This window comes from Leucoraja erinacea, chromosome 2 (assembly GCF_028641065.1).
Source record: "Leucoraja erinacea ecotype New England chromosome 2, Leri_hhj_1, whole genome shotgun sequence".
Taxonomy (NCBI): domain Eukaryota; kingdom Metazoa; phylum Chordata; class Chondrichthyes; order Rajiformes; family Rajidae; genus Leucoraja; species Leucoraja erinaceus.
In genome coordinates this window covers 29,320,150-29,343,452 of record NC_073378.1, presented here as the reverse complement: position 1 = coordinate 29,343,452, position 23,303 = coordinate 29,320,150, and the positions used below count along the sequence as shown (strand labels likewise).

The following is a 23,303-nucleotide window of genomic DNA, read 5'->3' as shown; positions in this document are numbered from 1 at the left end:
TTAACTCCCACCCCTTATTCAACTACTTGTATTTATCTCATACAAATATAGCAGCTATATGTACACCATATGTACACCAGCAGCTATATCTACACCAAATTATTTACATTTATACATTAATCAAATATTTACAAAGCCATACAAAAAATAGAAAAACTCTTTTAATTTAATTTAGAGATACAGCCCGGAAACAGGCCCTTCAGCCCACCGAGTCCACGCCGACCAGCGATCCCCACACACTAACACTATCCTACACACACTAGGGACAATTTGCACTTACACCAAGCCAATTAACCGACAAACCTGTCCGACTTTGGAGTGTGGGAGGAAACAGAAGATCTCGGAGAAAACCCCCGCAGGTCACGGGGAGAACGTACAAACTCGGTTCAAAGGTTCAAAGGTTCAAAGGTTAATTTAATGGTCACATACACCTAGGCGTAGTAAAATGCTTCTTGCCATGCAGCACATAAAGAAAGAATACAGACATAACATTAATAAGAGATTTAAACATAAAGAACATCCCCCCACAATGGTTCTCATTATGAGGGAAGGCACAAAGTCCAGTCCCCATCCCCAGTTCACCCATAGTCGGGCCTATTGAGGCCTCCACAGTTGCCTCCACGGAGACCCGATGTTCCAGGCCGTTCTCGCCGGGTGATGGTGCTCCGATGTCGGGAGAATCCTCCCAGCGGCTTGGGAACTCTGGAACGGCCGCTTCCGCACTGGAGGTCGCAGCTTCCGAAGCCGACAAGGCCGCGCCGGTTGGAGCTCCACCACTGGCGATATCATCGAGAGATCCCAGGCTCCCGATGTAAAGTACAGCGCCGCCGCCCACGGCCGGCCGCTCCACAGTCCCGCAGCTCCGCGATGTTTTACCCGGCGGTCTCAGCTCACCGGAGCTCCAGCGCTGCGACCCGGGCAATGCATCGCCCGCTCCGCTGCGCGATAGTGCTCCAGCGCTGTGCCGCCACCGAAGCCGAGGTACTGGGAGGTTCCCGACAGGAAACGCGGCTCCAGGCCCGCTGGTAGGCTGCGAGGACGGTTCGAAGCTGCAACCCGGAGAAAAGCCGCCTCCCCGACCAGGTAGGAGACCCTGAAAGATAGTTTCCCCCTCCCCCCCCTCCCCCACATAAAAAAGTCTAGACCTCCAGAACAAAAACACTTTAACTAACTAAAAATTTAAAAAAAGAGAGATGAAAAGACGGACAGCTGCTGGCTAGGCAGCCGTGCACAGGACAGTGCACCCTCTCCCTCAGACAACACCTGTAGTCAGGATGGAACCCGGGTCTCCGGCGCTGCAAGTTCTGCATGGTAACAACTCCACCCCTGCGCCACTGTGCTGCTAGGTTTAATTTAGAGATCATATGGTTACAATGTCCTCAGTGACAGGAGCAGAATTAGGCCATTCGGCCCATCAAGTGTACACCGACATTCAATCATGGCTGATCTATCTCTCCCTCCTAACCCCATTCTCTTGCCTTCTTCCCATAACCCCTGACACCCGCACACATGCAAACTCACCTACAATAGGTAGAGCAAAGGGGATGATACACAGGGCAGAATATAGTTGAGGGGGAGAAAGATTTAATAGGAACCTGAAGGGTAACATTTTCACACAAAACATGGTGGGTGTATGGAACGAGGAGGTAGTTGAGACAGGAACTATCCTGACGTTTAAGACAGGTACATGGATAGGACAGATTTGGAGGGATATGGGCCAAACGCAGGCAGATGGGACTAGTGTAGATAATAGACAATAGGTGCAGGAGTAAACCATTCGGCCCTTCGAGCCAGCACCGCCATTCAATGTGATCATGGCTGATCATCCACAATCAGTACCCCGTTCCTGCCTTCTCCCCATATCCCCTGACTCTGCTATTTTTAAGAGCCCTATGGAGCTCTCTCTTGAAAGCATCCAGAGAACCTGAGGCAGAGAATTCCACACTCACCACTCTCTGTGAGAAAAAGTGTTTCCTCGTCTCCGTTCTAAATGGCTTACTCCTTATTCTTAAACAGTGGCCCCTGGTTCTGAACTCCCCCAACATCGGGAACATGTTTCCTGCCTCTAGCGTGTCCAAACCTTTAACAATCTTATATGTTTCACAATGAGATTCCCTCTCATCCTTCTAAACTCCAGAGTGTACAAGCCCAGCTGCTCCATTCTCTCAGCATATGACAGTCCCGCCATCCCGGGAATTAACCTTGTAAACCTACGCTGCACTCCCTCAATAACAAGAATGTATTTCCTCAAATTAGGGGACCTAAACTGCACACAATACTCCAGGTGTGGTCTCACTAGGGCCCTGTACAACTGCAGAAGGAGCTCTTTGCTCCTATATTCAATTCCTCTTGTTATAAAGGCCAACATGCCATTCGCTTTGGGACATTGAAACATAGAAACATAGAAATTAGGTGCAGGAGTAGGCCATTCGGCCCTTCGAGCCTGCACCGCCATTCAATATGATCATGGCTGATCATCCAACTCAGTATCCCGTACCTGCCTTCTCTCCATACCCCCTGATCCCCTTAGCCACAAGGGCCACATCTAACTCCCTCTTAAATATAGCCAATGAACTGGCCTCAACATGTTGGTCAGTGTGGGCTAGTCGGGCCGAAGGGCCTGTTTCCACGCTCTATGACTATATAACTGGTCAGGTAGAGAAAACCACTTCATAACAAAAAAAACAGCAGGTCTCACATGAAGGGAGAAAAATAAGATTGGTGCACCTTGGCAGTAAGACCGAAGAACTGTCATTTGTCTTTAAAAGCAGCCAGCTTTAAGGTTATATACATTGAGGACATCTGCTACACATAAAATTGCAAGCCTTCCATTCCAAACCTGCCGTCTTTCAAAATGAATCTTCTGGGCTCAGCTGCAGGCAATTTGAGTCTTAAAAGAAATTGCAGGCATTTTCCTCTTTTGTTCAACTACATTCTTTACGCAGAGTGATTGACTGTGCAAAACAGGCTCTGATCACACGAATATCCCATGGATGCTGTGATTTTATATCTTAAAGAACATGTGGGTGGCCACCTCACGTGAATGGTGGTGTAGTCTCAATGGGCCGAATGGCCTCCAAGTTTGCGGATGACACAAAGCTGGGTGGCAGTGTGAACTGGGAGGAGGATGCTATGAGGCCGCAGGGTGACTTGGACTGGTTGGGTGAGTGGGCAGATGCAAGGCAGATGCAGCATAATGTGGATAAATGTGAGGTTATCCACTTTGGTGGCAAGAACACAAAGGCAGATTAGTATCTGGATGGCAGTCAGATTAGGAGAAAGGGAGGTGCAACGAGACCTGGGTGTGCTTGTACACCAGTCACTGAAAGTAGGCATGCAGGTACAGCAGGCAGTGAAGAAAGTTAATGGCATGTTGGCCTTCATTGCGAGAGGATTTGAAGGGCCTGTTTCCGCAGAGTCCACACAGACCAGTGATCCCCGCACACTAACACTATCCTACACACATTGGCGACAATTTACATTTATACCAAGCCAATTCTTACAAACCTGCATATCTACGGAATGTGGGTGGAAATGGAAGATCTCGGAGAAAACCCACGCAGGTCACGGGGAGAACGAATAAACTCCATACAGACAGCACCCGTAGTCCAGATGGAACCCGGGTCTCTGGTGCTGTGAGGCAGCAACTCTACCGCTGTGCCACCGTTGCTCTGATGTGTACTGCACTTGTTCCATAGAACATAAGCACAGCGCAGCACAAGAACAGGCTCTTCGGCCCACAATATCTGCGCTGTACATTATACCAAGTCTGCGGGCGGCGCAGCAGTAAAGTTGCTGTCTCACAGCGCCAAAGACCCGGGTTCGATCCTGACCTCGGGTGCTGCCTGTACGGAGTTTGTACGTTAGCCCTGTGACTGCGTGGGTTTCACCCCCCCAGGTGCTCTGGTTTCCTCCCACATTATAAGACGTGCGGGTTTGTAAGTTAATTGGCTTCTGAAGATTTGCCCCCTTGTGGATGAGAAAATGGGATAACATAGAATAGACAATAAACAATAGACAATAGGTGCAGGAGTTGGCCGTCCGTCCCTTCGAGCCAGCACCGCCATTCAATGTGATCATGGCTGATCATCCCCTATCAGGCCCCCGTTCCTGCCTTCTCCCCATATCCCCTGACTCCGCTATCTTCAAGAGCCCTATCTAGCGCTCTCTCTTGAAAGCATCCAGAGAACCGGCCTCCACCGCCCTCTTAGGCAGAGAATTCCACAAACTCGCCACTCTCTGCGAGAAAAGGTGTTTCCTCGTCTCCGTTCTAAATGGCTTACCCCTTATTCTTAAACTGTGGCCCCTGGTTCTGGGATATGATTCAGAATATAGGCAAAAGGTACAGAAGTGTGAAAACGCACACCACCAGATTCAGGGACAGTTTCTTTCCAGCTGTTACCAGGCAACCAGAGAGCGGTTGTGAACTACTGTCTATCTCATTGGTGACACTCGGACTATCCTTGATCGGACTTTATCCTGTGTCTGTACATTGTGGACGGCTCGATTGTGGGCCTGTTTCCATGTGGTATCACAAATGGAAACTGGAAACTAAACCAGGAATGAATGGGTTAACTTATGATCAGTGTTTGACGGCACTGGGCCTGTACTCGCTGGAGTTTGGAAGGTTGAGGGGGGACCTCATTGAAACTCACCGAATAATGAAAGGCCTGGATAGAGTGGATGTGGAGAGGATTGGGACAGAGTGGATGTGGAGAGGACTGGACAAGCTAGATGCAGGAAAAATGTTCCCAATGTTGGCGAGTCCAGAACCAGGGGCCACATTCATAGAACCAAGGGGAGGCCATTTAAGACTGAGGTGAGAAAAAACGTTTTCACCCAGAGTGTTGTGAATTTGTGGAATTCCCTGCCACAGAGGGCAGTGGAGGCCAAATCACTGGATGGATTTAAGAGATAGTTAGATGGAGCTCTAGGGGCTAGTGGAGTCAAGGGATATGGGGAGAAGGCAGGCATGGGTTATTGATTGGGAACGAACAGCCATGATCACAATGAATGGCGGTGCTGGCTCGAAGGGCCAAATGGCCTCCTCCTGCACCTATTTTCTATGGTTCTATGATGTTTCCACTGGTGGGAGAGCCTAGTACCAGAGGGTCACAGCCTCAGAATTAAAGGGCGCTCTTTTAGAAAGGAGGTGAGGAGGAACTTCTTAGTCAGAGGGTAGTTAATCTGTGGAACTGATTGCCACAGAGGGCTGTGGAGGCCAGGTCAGTGGATATTTTGGACAATTTTTTTAATTACAAGGGAAGAGATTGAACATTTTGTTTCGCCTTCCATCACAGTGAGGAATGTGGAGGAGTCACTGTGGCGGATGTTTACGTAAAAAGGTGTTTTGTGTGTTCCGTTGCTTTTTATTTGTATGACTGACTTGGCAAATGAAATTCCTCATTTGTTGCGAAACATACTTGGCTAATAAAGTATTATTGTGTCAAGAGTTATGGAGAGAAAACAGGAAAATGGGATTAGGTGGCAGAAATCAGCCAAGATTGAATGGCGGAGTTGACTAGATGGGCCGAATGGCCTAAAGTCTACTCCTATCACCAGTGAACTTGTAATATATGTAATGTGGTACTGTAACTGCCCCATTAAGGGCAGCTGGACTGGGCAGTCACGGTGGCACAGCAGTAGAGTTGCTGCCTTACAGCAAAATGCAGCGCCAGAGACCCGGGTTCGATCCTGACTACGGGTGCTGTCTGTATGGAGTTTTTACGTTCTCCCCGTGATCTGCGTGGATTTTCTCTGAGATCTTCGGTTTCCTCCCACACTCCAAAGACGTACAGGTTTGTAGGTTAATTTGCTTGATAAAAAAAATTGTAAAATTGTCCAAGTTGGCGATATGCCGACTACAAAATTCAGAAGGTTCAGAAGGTACATGGACAGGAAAGGTTTGGCAGGAGAAGAACCAAATGGACAAATGGGACTAGCTTAGATGGAGAATCTTGGTCAGCATGGACCAGTTGGGCCGAATGGCCTGTTACCATGCTGTACAACTCTATAAACCTAATGAACAGCCCACACTGGAAAAAATGTTCACATTTCCTATTAATTTGGTTTAGTCTTCTGTTCATTATTATTAGTTGGTCACAGAGTGTCACTGTTAATAACAGAATGTTCCATTCTATCCTGAGAAATATCTTCTGGGACACAGGACACGGTGGTGATAAACACTGCAACTGTTCAGAACAAAAATAAATAAATACGCTCATGAAAAACTCATTGCCACAGAAGGCTGTGGAGGCCACGTCAATGGATATTTTATGAAGGCAGAGACAGATATATTCTCGATTAGTACGGGTGCCAGGGGTTATGGGGAGAAGGCAGGAGAATGGCGTTGAGAGGGAAAGATTAAATGGCGGAGTAGGCTTGATGGGCCGAATGGCCTAATTCTGCTCCTATCACATGAACTGATGAACTCATCGACTTAAAGGCCTATCCCACTTTCACGACCTCTGCCGAGTTTGCCCTTGACTCCTACTCGCAGCATGGTCGTCACGAGGTCGTAGGTAGGTCGTGATGCTAGTCGTAGGTACTCGTGGCATCAAGTAGGTCGGGGCGTTTTGTCTAGCCTGATGAAAAATATCCCCGAGTAAAAAAGGTTGTGAATTAGGTCATGCAAGTGGGACAGGCCCTTAAGATATCTTTTCTGCTCACACAGTGAAGATGTGTTTAGAGTTTAGATACCCATGCAGCACGGTGGTGCAGCGGTAGAGCTGTTGCCCCACAGGGCCCGGATTCCATCCTGACTACGGGTGCTGCCTGCACGGAGTTTGCACGTTCTCCCCGTGACCTGCGTGGGTTTTCCCCGGGTGCTCCGGTTTCCTCCCACACACAAAGACGCACAGGTTTGTAGGTCAATTGGCTTCAGTAAAATTGTAAATTGTCCCTAGTGTGTGTAGGGCAGCGCGAGTGTACGGGGGGGATTGCTGGTCGGCGCGGTCTCGGTGGGCCGAAGTCCGTGCTGTATCTCTAAACTAAAAAAAAACAAAACTAATCTAAACACAGTACACTATGGTGATAAACACAGCATCTAATCAGAACAAGACAACAAATTAATGAAGGTCTTTGACTTCAGATATCTGTTCTTCTCCTGCAGTGAAACTGAGTTTGGAGATACAGCATGGAAATAAGCCCATTCGGCCCACCGAGTCCATGCCGTCCAGCAATCACCCGTTCACACTAGTTCTGTTATACTACTTTCTCATCCACTCCCAATACAATAGACAATAGGTGCAGGGTCTGGCCATTCTGGCCCCTTCGAGCCAGCACCGCCTACACTAGGAGCAATTTACATCTGGCAGCCCTTAAGTCACGGCGCCAGGCGGCAGAGGGCTCTGCGCGCTGTCCACGATCACCTTGGGGGATTTCCTGAACTGCGGAGGTGGGGGGGGGGGGGGGGGGGGGGGGGGGGGGGGAGGGGGGGAAGAAGCATCCTCAAATGCTGATATAGTGTATTATAATAATTATAATCATAATATTACTTTATTAGCCAAGTTATGTTTTGCAACATACGAGGAATTTAATTTACCGTACAGTCATACCAATAAAAAGCAACAGAACACACAAAACACATTTTAACATAAATATCCACCACAGTGACTCCTCCACATTCCTCACTGTGATGGAAGGCGAAAAAAAAAGTTCAATCTCTTCCCTTCTTTGTTCTCCCGCGGTCGGGGGCCTCGAGCCTTCCGTTGACGGGACGATCTTGGCTCCCGGAGCCGGCGCTGTTTGGGCCCTCCGTGTCGGGGTGATCACCCTCCTGCATCGGGGGGATGTCAGCACCTCCGCGATCTGACCTCAGGTCGGGGCTGGTTGAAACCTTCTGCGTCGTTTGGAGCTCCCGACATCGGTCTCTACCCGAGACCGAGACTCCCCCAACATCGGGAGCATGTTTCCTGCCTCTAGCATGTCCAAACCCTTAATAATCTTATATGTTTCAATAAGGTCCCCTCTCATCCTTCTAAATTCCATAGTGTACAAGCCCAGCCGCTCCAATCTATCAACATATGATTGTGTCTATCTGTGAGATTCAGACACATCAAACACTTCATTCAATCTCGTTGGCCTGGGGGGGGGGGGGGGGGGGGAAGCTTAAATTGGTAGAGCTATTCTTCAGACTCGTTGAGCAATAGGCTGACATCAACCAGGGCGGCACAGTGGCGCAGCGGTGGTTTTGCTGCCTCACAGCGCCAGAGACCCGGGTTCGATCCCGACTACGGGTGCTGTCTGTACGGAGTTTGTACGTTCTCCCCTTGACCTGCGTGGGTTTTCTCCGGATGCTCCGGTTTCCTCCCACATTCCAAAGACGTGCAGGTTTGAGGGGTTTATTGCTGCGGGACAGAATTGTCTGGGGCATCACCAGCCAGCCGCTCCGGAAAAAACTACTACAATGCGATGATTTAACACTGGAAAAATGCAGTGACATGTGTCTGATAGCTGAAGCAGCAGCCGAACAGTAGACTGTTAAGATGCAATTTGCCATCGACTCTACCGCTCTTACTGCCACATCATGTCCCTCCCACGGGACCACAACTGGCCGTCCGGCAAGACAAACAGGCAGCATACTTCAATGAGAAGGCGAGCGCCGAGCCGCTGCCGTGCCTGGAACAACAGGTGTGGTTTTGTGCCAAACCGCCCGAGTGGCAACGTGGCCGGATTGCAAGAGAAAACCTGTCCCCTCGGAGCGACGTCATCTCTACACCGAGTGGTACTGAGTTCCGCAGACACAGGAAGGACATACGACCTGCGCACAAAGCAGCTGAGCCGTGCCCTGGCAACACGCAGCAGACAAGTGCGAACACTCTCCCACAAGCAGGAGCTCCTCTCCCACAAGGAGCTAGTCTCCCAGACTCAAGAGAACTATCACAGGCCGCACCACAAGGTTCTGTGGTGGGGGAATCGGCTCAAAGCGAGCCAAGCCACACTCGCACACAACAGAAATACCACACAGAACGAGTTGGAAATATGAATTGCACGAGAAGTGGGCGATGGTCAAAACCCCCAACTCGACTTGTTATGTAAAATTGTTGGGCAATTATTTAATAGTTTTGTAGTATGAAGAGCACTGTGTTATTTGTGGTACTTTATCCACATTAAATTGATTAAAGGTTCAAGTTATTAGTTTTGACCCCAACGTTGAAGGGAGAGATGTGATGTAATTAAAGTAAAGGGGGAGATGTGATGTATATGTGATATAAATGCCAGTGCCCCTTTAATATAAATGCCTGTGCCTCATGATTGAGGTCAGGTGACCTTGGAGAAGTTTCCGTGGGTTGTTCAGATTAAATCTTACTGACAAGATGTCGGACGTGTTTTCTTTGTGCTAGTCACAACAGGGCCTTACGTGGTCTCAAACTTTACAGCACAGATTACAACTTTTATCTGCATCCACACAAGGCAATCTGTAGTGGATTATTCATCATCCGATAAATCTTGAACAAGGACTTCATGTGGCACAAACGTAGGTTTTGAATATCTAGTCAGCCAGACATTAGGAGATGGAGCTGTGTGCAAGATGGCGGGGTGATGAATTAACAAATGGATTATTCTTGGTGTTCGGCACACAGACATTCTTTGCTATCGAACAAAGAACAAACAGTACAGCACAGGGACAGGCCCTTTGGATCACAATGTCCCCGCTAAACATGACACCAACTTAAATTAATCTCATCTGCCTGCATACGATCCAGAGACCTTCATTCTCTGCTTGTCTTTTGACTGGTTTAGGTTAGAGATACAGCGCAGTAACAGGCCCTTCGGCCCACCGGGTCCGCGCCGACCAGCGATCCCCGCACACTAACACCATCCTACAGGACACTAGGGACAATTTTACAACCATACTATCTATCACTGAAACAGGCCCTCCGGCCCACCGGGTCCGCGCCGACCAGCGATCCACGCACCTTAACATTACCCTACACACACACAATAAATAGGGACTATTTGAATTTTTACCAGGCCAATTAACCTACAAACCTGCACGTCTTTGGAGTGTGGGAGGAAACCGGAAATCTCAGAGAAAACCCACGCGGGTCACGGGGAGAACGTACAGACTCCGTGCACACAGCACCCGTAGTCGGGATCGAACCCGGGTCTCCGACGCTGCAAGCGCTGTAAGGCAGCAACTCTACCGCTGCGCCACCGTGACTGCCTCTTAGTATGGGTGTCGGGGGTTATGGGGAGAAGGGACACTCTCGACTCTAAAACACTCTTCACAATCTTGGATAGGAAAGGTGAAATGTGAGCAGGTTTAGTTTAGTTTAGTTTAGAGCTACAACGTGGAAACATCCCTTTCGGCCCACCAGGTCACACTGACCAGCGACCCCCGTACACTAACACTATCCTACACATACATAGGGACAATTTACATTTACACCAAGCCAATTAACCTACAAACCTGTACGTCTTTGGAGCGTGGGAGGAAACCGAAGATCCCAGAGAAAACCCACGCAGGTCACGGGGAGAACGTACAGACAGCGCCCGTAGTCGGGATGGAACACCGGGACTCTGGCGCTGTGAGGCAGCAGCTCTATCGCTGCGCCACCGTGCCGTCCTAGTGAGGTGGGGCATTTGGGTCGGCGTGAACGAGTAGGGCCGAAGGGCCTGTTTCTGTGCTGTACGTCTCCACCACTCTAAAGGAGCAACAGGGAATACTGAAATGTGAAGTTGTTAAAAATGATTTAACGTACACACAATGTGTGTCGCCAACTTAAGTAGTACAACATAAGTTTATGCCAAAGTGTGATTATACCCGATGCGGAGTACAATTCAAAGTCATTTAGGTAACGTTAAAATCTAGATAATTTAATATTATATGCATGTGATTAGCATTTAAAGAACGACATTTCTTTTCATTCAGACTTTGAGCATGAAAATATAGTAAGAAAAACACAGTAATATAAAAACAATCTGCACAAGAGTTGAATTTAAAACCACCACGTTCTTATAATACAATTACAAAACGAGAATAGCTTTTGTGATTCAGAATTAATCTGCTTTAAAACAATATCTGAACAATCAGAAGAAGGGTCCCGGCCCAAAATGTCACCTATCCATGTTCTCCACAGATGCTGCCTGACCCGCTGAGTTATTCTAGCACTCTGTGAAAAGTCACCTATCCATGTTCTCCACAGATGCTGCCTGACCCGCTGAGTTATTCCAGCACTCTGTGAAAAGTCACCTATCCATGTTCTCCACAGATGCTGCCTGACCCGCTGAGTTACTGAGTTACCTATCCATGTTCTCCACGGATGAGACCTGACCTCCCAGTTACTCCAGCACTCTGTGTCTTTTATTTTCTCTGGAGATGCTGCCTGACCCGCTGAGTTACTCCAGCATTTTGTCTTTTTTTTGTCTACAGATGTTGCCTGACCCGCCGAGTTACTCCAGCATTGTCTTTTATTTTCTCCAGAGATGCTGCCTGACCCGCTGAATTACTCCAGCACTTTGTGTCTTTTTTTTCCTCCAGAGATGCTGCCCGACCCGCCGAGTTACACCAGCGCTTTGCGAGCCCCCTTCATAAGGACGCCAAGTGCAGTAGAAGGACTTTGAACTGGTGCGAGTGACAGGACAGTTCAGTGACCTTGTCGACCATGTCCTGCACTGCGGCAGTGCTGGGGTACTGCAAGGCGGCCATCTTGGTTGCCATGACGATCCTCTTCAGAAATTCGCACAGCAGGTTGCTGTAGTTCAACACTTTATTGCGCACATCCTGGGCCACGGCCTGGCGCGACAACGTGTCCCCGATGAAGACCAGCTTGTGGGCGCTGAGGATGATAAACTTGCTGTGGGCCACGAAGATTCTGGGGGGCTGCCCGCTGCTGATGGAGCTGAAGAAGGCGTCGATGGCGTTCAGAAGCGTCACAAAGTGGGTCTCACACTGCTCGGAGTAGAAGACGAGCAGCTGTTTGTCTTGTGGGCCCAGGCTGCTGCTCTTCTGGGGAACGTGATGCCGTACTTTCCACTTTGACAAATCGTTCTCGACTGGCTTGGTGACCTCTTTCTCCAGTTCCTGGAACTGGTTCAACTGAAACACAACGGTGACACAATTAGCGTCAGACTTCACTTATGGTTTCCGTTTCAGTTTAGTTTAATTTATTGTCATGAGGTACAGTGAAAAGCATTAACCAGTCAGCGGAAAAACTATACATGATTACTATCGATCCAGCGTATAGATAAATGCATGATAAGGGAATAATGTTGACAATAGGTGCAGGAGTAGGCCTTTCGAGCCAGCACCGCCACTCAATGTGATCGTGGCTGATCATCCTCAATCAGTTCCCCGTTCCTGCCTTCTCCCCATATCCCCTGACTCCGCTATTTTTAACAGCCCTAGCTAGCTCTCTCTTGAAAGCATCCAGAGAACCTGCCTCCACCGCCCTCTGAGGCAGAGAATTCCACAGACTCACAACTCTCTGTGTGAAAAAGTGTTTCCTTGTCTCCGTTCTAAATGGCTTACCCCTTATTCTTAAACTGTGGCCCCTGATTCTGGACTCCCCCAACATTGGGAACATGTTTCCTGCCTCTTGCGTGCCACAGGGAGAACTTGCAAACTCCGTACAGACAGCACCCGTAGTCAGGATTGAATCTGGGTCTTTGGCGCAGTAAGGCAGCAACTCTACCGCTGCGCCATCGTGCTGCCACATGAACCTTGAAATGTTGAAACGTTAGGTTAATTGGCTTTGGCAAAAGTTGTAACAATTTTCCCCAGTGTGTCGGATAGAAACATAGAAAATAGGGGCAGGAGTAGGCCATTCGGCCCTTCGAGCCAGCACCGCCATTCAATATGATCATGGCTGATCATCCAACTCAGTATCCTGTACCTGCCTTCTCCTGTACTTGCCAGTGTACGGTGTGATCGCTGGTCGGCAGGCCGTGTTTCCACGTCAGCGTGTTAAGTATTCAGTTTAGTTTAGAGATACAGCGTGGAGACAGGCCCTTCGGCCCACCGAGTCCGTGCCGCCCAGCGATCCCCGCACACTCACACTATCCTACACACACTGGGGACAATTTACATTTATACCAAGCCAATTAACCTACAAACATGCACGCCTTTGGAGTGCGGGAGGGAACCCGAGCACCCGGACAAAACCCCAGCAGGGTACGGGGAGGACGTACAAACTCCGTACAGATGGCACCCGTAGTCAGGATGGAACCGGGGTGTCTGGCGCTGTGAGGCAGCAACTCTACGGATGAGACACTGTGCTGTGTTTTATTCGTGGTGATGGGCGTTGTGGGAAGGAGGGTGTGATTGACCTGTGCTGGGAACAGCTTCCTAAATTACCTGGGTGTGTCAATGGGTCCATTCATGTCGAGCAGAGACACAATGGAGCTAAAACTGGGCTGGCGTGTATTACATTACCAGATTTGTACATATTTAGTTTAGTTTAGAGATACAGCGCGGAAACAGGCCCTTGGGCTCACGGAGTCCGTGCCGACCAGCGACCCCCACACATTAACACTATCCCATGCACACTAGGGACAATTTACACATGCAAACTTGCACGTCTTTGTAGTGTGGGAGGTGACTGGAAGATCTCGGAGAAAACCCACTCGGTCACAGGGAGAGCGTACAAACTCCGCACAGACAGCACTCGTAGTCGGGATCGAACCTGGGTCACTGGCGCTGTGAGGCAGCAACTCTACCGCTGCGCCTCCGTGACCGCCCACATTTAGTGCTTTAAACAAACCAGTACAACACATCTAGAACTGGCAGAGTATTCGCTGCAGACACGATCATCTTAGTTTAGAGCCGAAACAGTGCTGCAGATGCTGGTTTATACTGAAGGTAGACATAAAGTGCCGGAGTATATTAGCGGCACAGGCAGCAACTCTGGAGAAAATGGATGGGTCACGGGGAGCACGTACAAACCCCGTACAGACAGCACCCGTAGTAGGGATCGAACCCGGGTCTCCGACACTGTAAAGGGGCTGTCCCACTGTGGCGACATAATTGGCGAGTTTAGAAGGGTTTAGGAGAGTTTGAAAATATGTCATGTTGAAGACCTCCTTCGACTATGTTGAAGACTAGCTTCGACTAACTTCGGGAAAATTGGACACCGAATAGTGGAGAGTGAAGACGGCCTCCTTCGACCTCCCTTCGACTATGTTGAAGACTATCTACGACTACCTTCGACTACCCTCGATTACGTATGACTAACATGCCGACCTACTTCGACAAAACCCACGAGTAAAAAAAATATAGTTTTTTTCCATGGCGACCTTTTTGTACCCGCGGACTTTTTTCAGCACGTTGAAAAATACGCCGCGACCTGGCTGAGGCCTCGTGTACGCGGGGACCACTCTCGAGCATGAAGGAGAGTTACAAAGACCTCCTAGGACCTTGTGTCGACCTTGCTGCGAGTATGAGTCGAGGGCAAACTCTTCTAAAGTCGCCAATTAGGTCGCCGAAGTGAGTCACCGTGCCAGCCCGTAACAACGTGGAAGAGTTAACATTATCTGTGGTGGTTCCAATGATTTATTTCGGATTATTGAACATAGAAAACATTCCCACACTTGCGCGTAGGAGTTGGGAGGTCACGTTACAGTTGTATGAGACGTTGGTGAGGCCGCATTCAGAGTATTGTGTTCAGTTCTGGGCACCATGTTATAGGAAAGATGCTGTCAAGCTGGAAAGGGTGCAGAGAAGATTTACGAGGATGTTGCCAGGACTAGAGGGTGTGAGCAGTAGGGAGAGGTCGAGTAGGCTGGGTCTGTATTCCCTGGAGAGCAGGAAGATGAGCGGTGAACTTATGGAGATGTACAAAATCATGAGAGGAATAGGTCGGATCGACGCACAGAGTTTCTTGCCCAGAGTAGGAGAATCGAGAACCAGACATAAATTTAAGGTGAGGGGGGAAATATTTAATAGAAACCTGAGAGGTAACCTTATCACACAAAGGGTGGTGGGTGTTTGATACAGAGATGAGGAAACACTTTTTCCACACAGAGAGTTGTGAGTCTGTGGAATTCTCTGCCTCAGGGGGCGGTGGAGGCCAGTTCTCTGGATGCTTTCAAAAGAGAGTTGGATAAAGCTCTTAAAGTATGGGGTGCCTCAGGGACCGGTGTTGGGTCCTTTGTTGTTTGTCATGTACATCAATGATTTGGATGAAGGTGTGGTAAATTGGATTAGTAAGTATGCAGATGATACCAAGATAGGGGGTGTTGTGGATAATGAAGAGGATTTCCAAAGTCTACAGAGTGATTTAGGCCATTTGGAAGAATGGGCTGAAAGATGGCAGATGGAGTTTAATGCTGATAAATGTGAGGTGCTACACTTTGGCAGGACAAATCAAAATAGGACGTACATGGTAAATGGTAGGAAATTGAAGCATACAGTTGAACAGAGGGATCTGGGAATAACCGTGCATAGTTCCTTGAAGGTGGAATCTCATATAGATAGGGTGGTAAAGAAAGCTTTTGGTATGCTAGCCTTTATAAATCAGAGCATTGAGTATAGAAGCTGGGATCTAATGTTAAAATTGTACAAGGCATTGGTGAGACCAAATCTGGAGTATGGTGTACAATTTTGGTCGCCCAATTATAGGAAGGATGTCAACAAAATAGAGAGAGTACAGAGGAGATTTACTAGAATGTTGCCTGGGTTTCAACAACTAAGTTACAGGGAAAGGTTGAATAAGTTAGGTCTTTATTCTCTAGAGCGCAGAAGGTTAAGGGGGGACTTGATAGAGGTCTTTAAAATGATGAGAGGGATAGACAGAGTTGATGTGGATCAGCTTTTCCCTTTGAGAATAGGGAAGATTCAAACAAGAGGACATGACTTCAGAATTAAGGGACAGAAGTTTAGGGGTAACATGAGGGGGAACTTCTTTACTCAGAGAATGGTAGTGGTGTGGAATGAGCTTCCAGTGGAAGTGGTGGAGGCAGGTTTGTTGGTATAATTTAAAAATAAATTGGATAGACATATGGATGAGAAGGGAATGGAGGGTTATGGTATGAGTGCAGGCAGGTGGGACTAAGGGAAAAAAGTTGTTCGGCAGGGACTTGTGGGGCCGAGATCGCCTGTTTCCGTGCCGTAATTGTTATATGTTATATAGTTGCTCTACTCAACAGCCAAAAATCTGTAGCCTCCCTTTGATCTGGTATTTTCTTGGTTCATATGCTTGATCAATGGTGTTTTATCATTAATGTCTTATTATTATTAATGTTTAGTGTTTTCTGAGATTCGTAACTGTCACTGTATGTCACGTTGTTACTTGTGGGCAGAGCACCAAGGCAAATTCCTTGTATGTGAATACTTGGCCAATAAACTTCCTTACTTAAAAAAGATAGTGGAGTCAGGAGATATGGGGAGAAGGCAGAAACGGGGTACTGATTGTGGGTAAATAGCAATGATCACATTGAATGGCGGTGCTGACTCGAAGGGCCGAATGACCTACTCCTGCACCTTTTGCCTACTATCTATTGAATGAGTTATCAGAGGAGGTACAGTAATTCAGGCAGGGACTATCGCAATGTTTAAGTAACAGTTTGACAGGTACATGAATAGGGCAGGTTTAGAGGGATATGGGCCAAACGCAGGCAGGTGGGACTGGTGTAGATGGGACATGTTGGTCGGTGCGGGCAAGTTGTGCTGAAGGGCCTGTTTCCACGCTGTATCACTCTGTGACTATGAATCACAAAACATACCTGATGTTGTTCCAGAGGCACTTTATTCTGTTTAATTATATTCTCTTTTTCCAGAAGTTCCCTTTGTTGTCGCTCAAATTCATCTTTCCCCTTTAATATTAAAGAGAAAAAAACATTATAAAAAATATCCTCTCTTGGAACCACTGAATGGGGTGCCGTAGATATCGTGATTAGCAAACACACAATCAACCAAAATGTGCAGGAAGGAACTGCAGATGCTGGTTTACACCAAAGATAGACACAAAATGTAGGAGTAACTTTGCGGGACAAGCAGTATCTCTAGGGAGAAGGAATAGGTGACATAGAAACATAGAAAATAGGTGCAGGAGTCGGCCATTCGAGCCAGCACAGCCATTCAAATTGATCATGGCTGATCATCCAAAATGAGTACCCCGTTCCTGCTTTTTCCCCATATCCCTTGATTCCGTTAGCCCTAAGAGCTAAATCTAACTCTCGTGTAAACATCCAGTGAATCGGCCTCCTGTCTTCGTGGATTGTCACCTTGTCGTGGTGGAGAAGCTTGTGTGGTCCTGAGATCCTGAGAGCGATGCCGTCTGGAGCTGTGCTCCTGGTAGGGCCACCCATGGCGGTAAGGTCGAGGGGGGAGGTCCCTGACAAAGAGTAATCCAACCAAGACCTCAACGGTGGAACAGGCGGAGGACGATGGCTGACCTTAGTGGAGCGTCACAACGGCTGGGAAGGCGGATGAAGGCTGCAGCAGAAAAGGGTCTCCGGTCGTCTTGGACTCCATGCCACTGGATCCTGACCCAGATCTATCAAGGACCGTGGGGTGGCTGTCTGTGCACCAGTCTCCCCATGTTAAACAAAGTCACGCACAGGCGTCCTCCCAAAAGAGGACAGTCATACTCGTTTCGAGTGACCGCCGATGCCTGCCTTCTGTGGCAGAGAGTTCCACAGGTTCACAACTCTCTGGGTGAAAAAGTGTTTCCTCATCTCAGTCTTAAATGGCCTACCTCCTTATTCTTTAACTGTGACATAGAAACATATAAAATTTGAGGAAGGACATTCTTGCTATTGAGGGAGTGCAGGGTAGGTTCACCAGGTTAATTCCCGGGATGACGTGACTGACATATGATGAAAGAATGGATCGACTGGGCTTGTATTCACTAATGTTTAGAAAGATGAGAGGATATCTTATAGAAACATTTACAATTCTTAAAAGATTGGACAGGCTAGATGCAGGAAAAATGTTCCCGATGTTGGGGGAGTCCAGAACCAGGGGCCACAGTTTAAGAACAACGAGTAGACCATTTAGGACTGAGATGAGGAAAGACTTTTTCAACCAGAGAGTTGTGAATCTGTGGAATTCTCTGCCAACGAAGGCAGTGGAGGCCAATTCACTGGATGTTTTCGAGAGAGAGTTAGATTTAGCTCTTAGGGCCAACTGAATCAAGGGATGTAGGGAGAAAGTAGGAACAGGGTACTGATTTTGGATGATCAGCCATGATCATATTGAATGGCCGAATGGCCTACTCCTGCACTTATTTTCTATGTTTCTAATTCTGTCCAAACTCTCCCTGTAGCTAATACCAGCTGACCTGTAATCTCCTTATTCTGTAAGATGCTCTCTTGTACTGTGTCCTAAAGGAAACAGTGTCCTTCATCTGCACTCCACTGAAAGGCAGTGCTGGACCGAAGGGCCAAATGGCCTACTCCTGCACCTATTGTCTATTATCACTGTGAACAAGCCGGTGGAGCTGCTGCCCACTTCACCAGAGGCACGGGTTCGATCCTGACCGCGGGCGCTGCCTATGTGGAGTTTGTACGTTCTCCCCGTGACCTGCGTGGGTTTCCTCCGGGTGCTCTGGTTCCCCCCCCCACCCATTCCAAGGATGTGCAGGCTGGTGGATTAGTGGGCCTATGTAATTTGCCATTGGTGTGTGTGTGTCTGTGTGTGTGTGTGTGTGTGTGTGTGTGTCTGTGTCTGTGTGTGTGTGTCTGTGTGTGTGTGTCTGCGTGTGTGTGTCTGCATGTGTGTCTGTGTCTGCGTGTGTCTGTCTGGCTGTGTGTGCGTGCGTGTGTGTGTATCTACGTGTGCATGTGCGTGTGGGTGTGCGTGTGCGTCTGCGTGTGTGCGTGTCTGTGCGTGTGTGTCTGCGTGTGTCTGGCTGCGTCTGTCTGGCTGCGCCTGTCTGGCTGTGTGTGTGTGTGCGTGTGTATCTACGTGTGTGTGTGTGTGTGTGTGTGTGTGTGTGTGTGTCTGTGTGTGTGTGTGTGCGTGTGTATCTGTGCGTGTGTGTGTGCATGTGTCTGGCTGCGTCTGTCTGGCTGCGTCTGCCTGGCTGTGTGTGTGTGCGTGTGTATCTACGTGTGCGTGTAGGTGTGTGTGTGCGTCTGCGTGTGTGTGTGTGGGTGTGCGTGTGCGTCTGTCCTTCTGATTAAATCGAGACCCAGGTTCGATCCTGACTACGGGTGCTGTCTCTACGGAGGTTGTACATTCTCCCCGTGACCTGCATGGGTTTTCTCCGGACGCTCCGGTTTTTCCACCACTCCCCAAAGACGTGTGTGTTTGTAGGTTAATTGGCTTCTGTAAATTGTCCCTAGTGTGTTAGTGTACGATGATCGGCACGGACCTAGTGGGCCGAAGGGCCTGTTCCCATGCTGTCTCTCTAAAGCCAGGGATTCTGGGACAGTTTCTTCCCAGCTGTTATCAGGCAACTGAACCAACCTACCAACAACCAGAGAGTGGGTAGGGCTGAAGATGTCCTGGTTGGGTTGCTCCTGGGCCTGGCTAAGCTGGCCATCCGTGAGTCACGGCGCCAGACGGCGGAGGGCTCTACCCGAGCCAGCTGCCTGCCCCTTTTCCAGGGTTACGTCCGTGTCTGTGGGCACCCTGGGGGAGTTCCGGGACCGCTGGGCTCCGCAGGATGTTGAATGTATCCTCAATAAGGATTGTATCATAATTGTATAATAGTTTATTATGGATATATGTTTGTATTGTATTTATGGGGGTGGGTTCTGGCTTGTTGTATTGTAGTGTAAATATTATTTTTTAATAATTGAATAAATTTTTTGATTAAAAATAAAAATAAATAAATAAATAAATAAATAAACAACCAGAGAGTGGTCCTGAACTACTATCTACCTCATTGCAGACCCTCAGACTATCTTTGATCGGACTTTACTGGACTTTATCCTGCACTAAACGTTATCCCCTTCATCCAGTATCTGTACACTGTGGACGGCTCGATTGTAACCACGTATTGTCTTTCCGCTGACTGGTCATCACGCTACAAAAGTTTTTCACTGCACCTCGGTACACGTGACAATAAACGAAAGATAGACACAAAATACTGGAGTAACTCAGCGGGACAGGCATCTCTGAGGAGAGGAAATGGGTGACGTTTCGGGTCGAGACCCTTCCACAGACTGATGTCGGGAGTGGGCGGTACAGGGATAGAATCGACTAGCGTAGCTGGGACATTGTTGGCCGGTGTGGGCAAAGTGGGCCGAAGGGCCTTGTTTCCGCACTGTATCACTCTATGACTCTTGTCGGAGACAGTTAGATTGGTGGGAGAACTGGGAAGGTGGAGGGGATGGATAGAAAGAGAGAAAGGGAAAGCAAGGGCTACTGGAAGCGGCAAACTAAACTCCACTCAAGACTGAAGACGAAGAGGTGAGGAATTGTTCCACTAACCTGCAAGTGGACGTAATCGTAGTCCTCCATCCAACTCTTATCGAAGAGCTCTTTATTTTTGCCGTGGTCCTGGTGGTCGCGGTGCGGTGGGCCGTACAGCGACTGTATCTGGATCAAGGTCTGGTCGGCCTGCGGGTGGGTCTGGTTGCAGTTGGTGGAGGCCTGGTCGTCCGCGGGCCCCTGGTTCATCTCATGAACGGTCTGGAGGTTGGTCGCCCCGACGATGCCGCCGCTGCCGCCGCCGCCGTTGGGCCGGAACAAGAGCTCGGCGTTGGCACTGACGGAGGATGCCAACTGCCTGGCATCATCCGGCACCATCTTGGACACCATGAGGAACCGGTCCAGGTGGTCGCTCTTGCCCAGGGGCCTGTTGGCCAGCAGGAGGTTGAGGGACCAGTTGCTGTTGTCCAGGGCCTGGCCGGTGTGGAGCAGGATCTGGTAGGAGTCGTCCAGGCGCTGCAGTTGCTTCCTCAGCTTGTTGTGGAGCGCGGAGTCGGGCAGGCGGGCCGCGTTGGCCAAGGCCCCCTGGGCGAAGGCCATGAAGCCCTGGAGCGAGTGCTTGACTTTGTCGACGGCGGCGTGGATATCGTTGAGGTTCTTCCCCATCGCCTCGTACGACCGCCAGTCGGGGGAGACGAAGGCCTGGAGGCCCCGCACCGAGCCGTCCAGGGCCTGCTGGAGTTGGTTGAGCCTGTCGAAGGCCGAGTCCGGGTCGCCCCCCGGCGGCGCCTTCTTCTCCGGGACGGGCGAGGCGCAGACCGAGGACTCCTTGGAGGTGGTGGAGGAGGAAGTGGACATGTTGCTGCGGGTGCTGCCGGTGCTGGAGAACGACAGGCGGTTCATCCCGTCCGCTGCCGCCGCCGCCGCCCCGTCCTGCGAGACCCGCGGCGGCACGTCGTAGACCGACGAGGCCCCATCCCCCGGCGTGGCGGGCCGGCCCAGCTCCAGCACTCCCCGCGGGACATCGTACACGTCCCCCTGCGGGCTCGGCCGCTGGCCGGCCGATGGGATGTCGTAGACGCCGCACAGTCTGCTGGAAAGCAACTCCGAGCTGGCCACCGCCGGCGGCACGTCGTAGATGGACTGCTTCACCGAACCCACCGGGTGGCCGGGGGCCGGCGGTTTCACCGACGCCGGGGGGATATCGTACAAACCCTCAGCCTTGGGGCAACTCAGTGGGTCCGCCAGGTGCCTCATCGGTGGCGGGAAGTCGTAGTTCGACTCCTTGTCCCCACCACCAAACGTCTCCTTGTACACAGACGGCGGGACGTCGTAAAGCTGTGGCCAAGAGGCAGAAGATAATGTCACATAAACTTTCTCAAACAGAACCTCACATCAACAACAAACAAGAGAAACCAGGACCATAGGGTCTGAGCTACAGGGAGAGGTTGAGCGGGCTGGGTCTCTATTCCATAGAGCGCAGGATGATAGACAATAGGTGCAGGAGTAGGCCATTCGGCCCTTCGAGCCAGCACCGCCATTCAATGTGATCATGGCTGATCATCCCCAATCAGTACCCCGTTCCTGCCTTCTCCCCATATCCCCTGACTCCGCTATCTTTAAGAGCCCTATCTAGCTTTCTCTTGAAAGCATCCAGAGAACCTGCCTACACCGCCCTCTGAGGTAGAGAATTCCACACTCAACACTCTCTGTGAGGGGAGATCTTATAGAGGTGTACAAAATCATGAATGGAATAGATTCGGGTAGACGCACAGAGTCTCCTGCTTAGAGTAGGGGAATCGAGGACCAGAGGATATAGGTTAAAGGTGAAGGGGAAAAGACTTAATAGGAATCTGAGAGGTAACTTTTTCACACTGAGGGTGGTGAAAATCTAATCTTATCTTTTTTTTTTCCTTTATTTTATCCTTGTAATATCATTGCTGAGGCGACCTGTTGTCTTGTCCAAAACATTTCATTGTACCGTTGACCCTGTGTTAACCTCCATATGACAAATAAAAGCTGGACGGAACTGAACTGGATAGAATAGACAATAGGTGCAGGAGTAGACCATTCGGCCCTTAGTGCCAGCACTGCCATTCAATGTGATCATGGCTGATCATCCCCAATCAGTTTCCCGTTCCTGCCTTCTCCCCATATCCCCTGACTCCGCTATCTTTAAGAGCCCTATCTAGCTCTCTCTTGAAAGCATCCAGAGAACCTGCCTCCATTGCCCTCTGAGGCAGAGAATTCATGGGTGTATGGAACAAGCTGCTTGAGGAGGTCATTGAGGCTGGGGACTAATCCTATCGTTTAAGAAACAGTTGGAGAGGTACACGGATAGGACAGGTTTGGAGGGATATGGACCAAGCGCAGGCAAGTGGGACGTGTAGATGGGACATGTTGGGGCTTGGATACTCTGGAATTTAGAAGGATGAGAGGGCATCTTATTAAGGGTTTGGATACGCTAGAGGCAGGAAACATGTTCCCGATGTTGGGGGGGGGGGTGTCCAGAACCAGGGGCCACACAGTTTAAGAATAAGGGGTAAACCATTTAGAACGGAAATGAGGAAACACTTTTTCTCACAGAGAGCTGTGAGTCTGTGGAATTCTCTGCCTCAGAGGGCGGTGGAGGCCGGTTCTCTGGATACTTTCAAGAGAGAGCTAGATAGGGCTCTTAAAGATAGCGTGGTCAGGGGCTATGGGGAAAAGGCAGGAATGGGGTACTAATTGGGGATGATCAGCCATGATCACATTAAATGGCGGTGCCGTCTCGAAAGGCCCAATGGCCTACTCCTGCACCTATTGTCTATTGGCTAGTGTGGGCAAGTTGGGCCAAAGGGCCTGTTTCCACACTGTATAATTCTAAGACCAAAAAAAAAAGCCCTGCACTTCAGCTCTCCCAATTGAAAGTTATAAAGTCATCGAGTCATACTGCCAAACGTGTTTTTTCAACCTCTCCCCAAAGTTCAGGCCCTCGAGTCCTGGCTACATCCTCGTAAATTGAAATTCGATCCATGAGAAAATTGGTGAAGTTGAGATG

At 49.4% G+C, this 23,303-nt stretch overlaps 1 protein-coding gene across 1 annotated transcript in view; it reads right to left on the bottom strand.

The window, feature by feature from the left end:
- Positions 1-10,871: 10,871 nt before the first annotated feature.
- Positions 10,872-23,303, bottom strand: part of nedd9 (neural precursor cell expressed, developmentally down-regulated 9) — a 75,147-nt gene continuing 62,715 nt past the window's right edge. Inside the window, exons 5-8 of the mRNA XM_055653978.1 lie at positions 20,324-21,601; positions 16,666-16,755; positions 11,275-12,043; positions 10,872-11,223 (exon numbers count right to left, since the gene is read on the bottom strand). Coding sequence (XP_055509953.1) covers positions 11,534-12,043; positions 16,666-16,755; positions 20,324-21,601 — 1,878 coding nt within the window. The 3' untranslated portion in view covers positions 10,872-11,223; positions 11,275-11,533. The remainder of the gene's footprint in view (positions 11,224-11,274; positions 12,044-16,665; positions 16,756-20,323; positions 21,602-23,303) is intronic.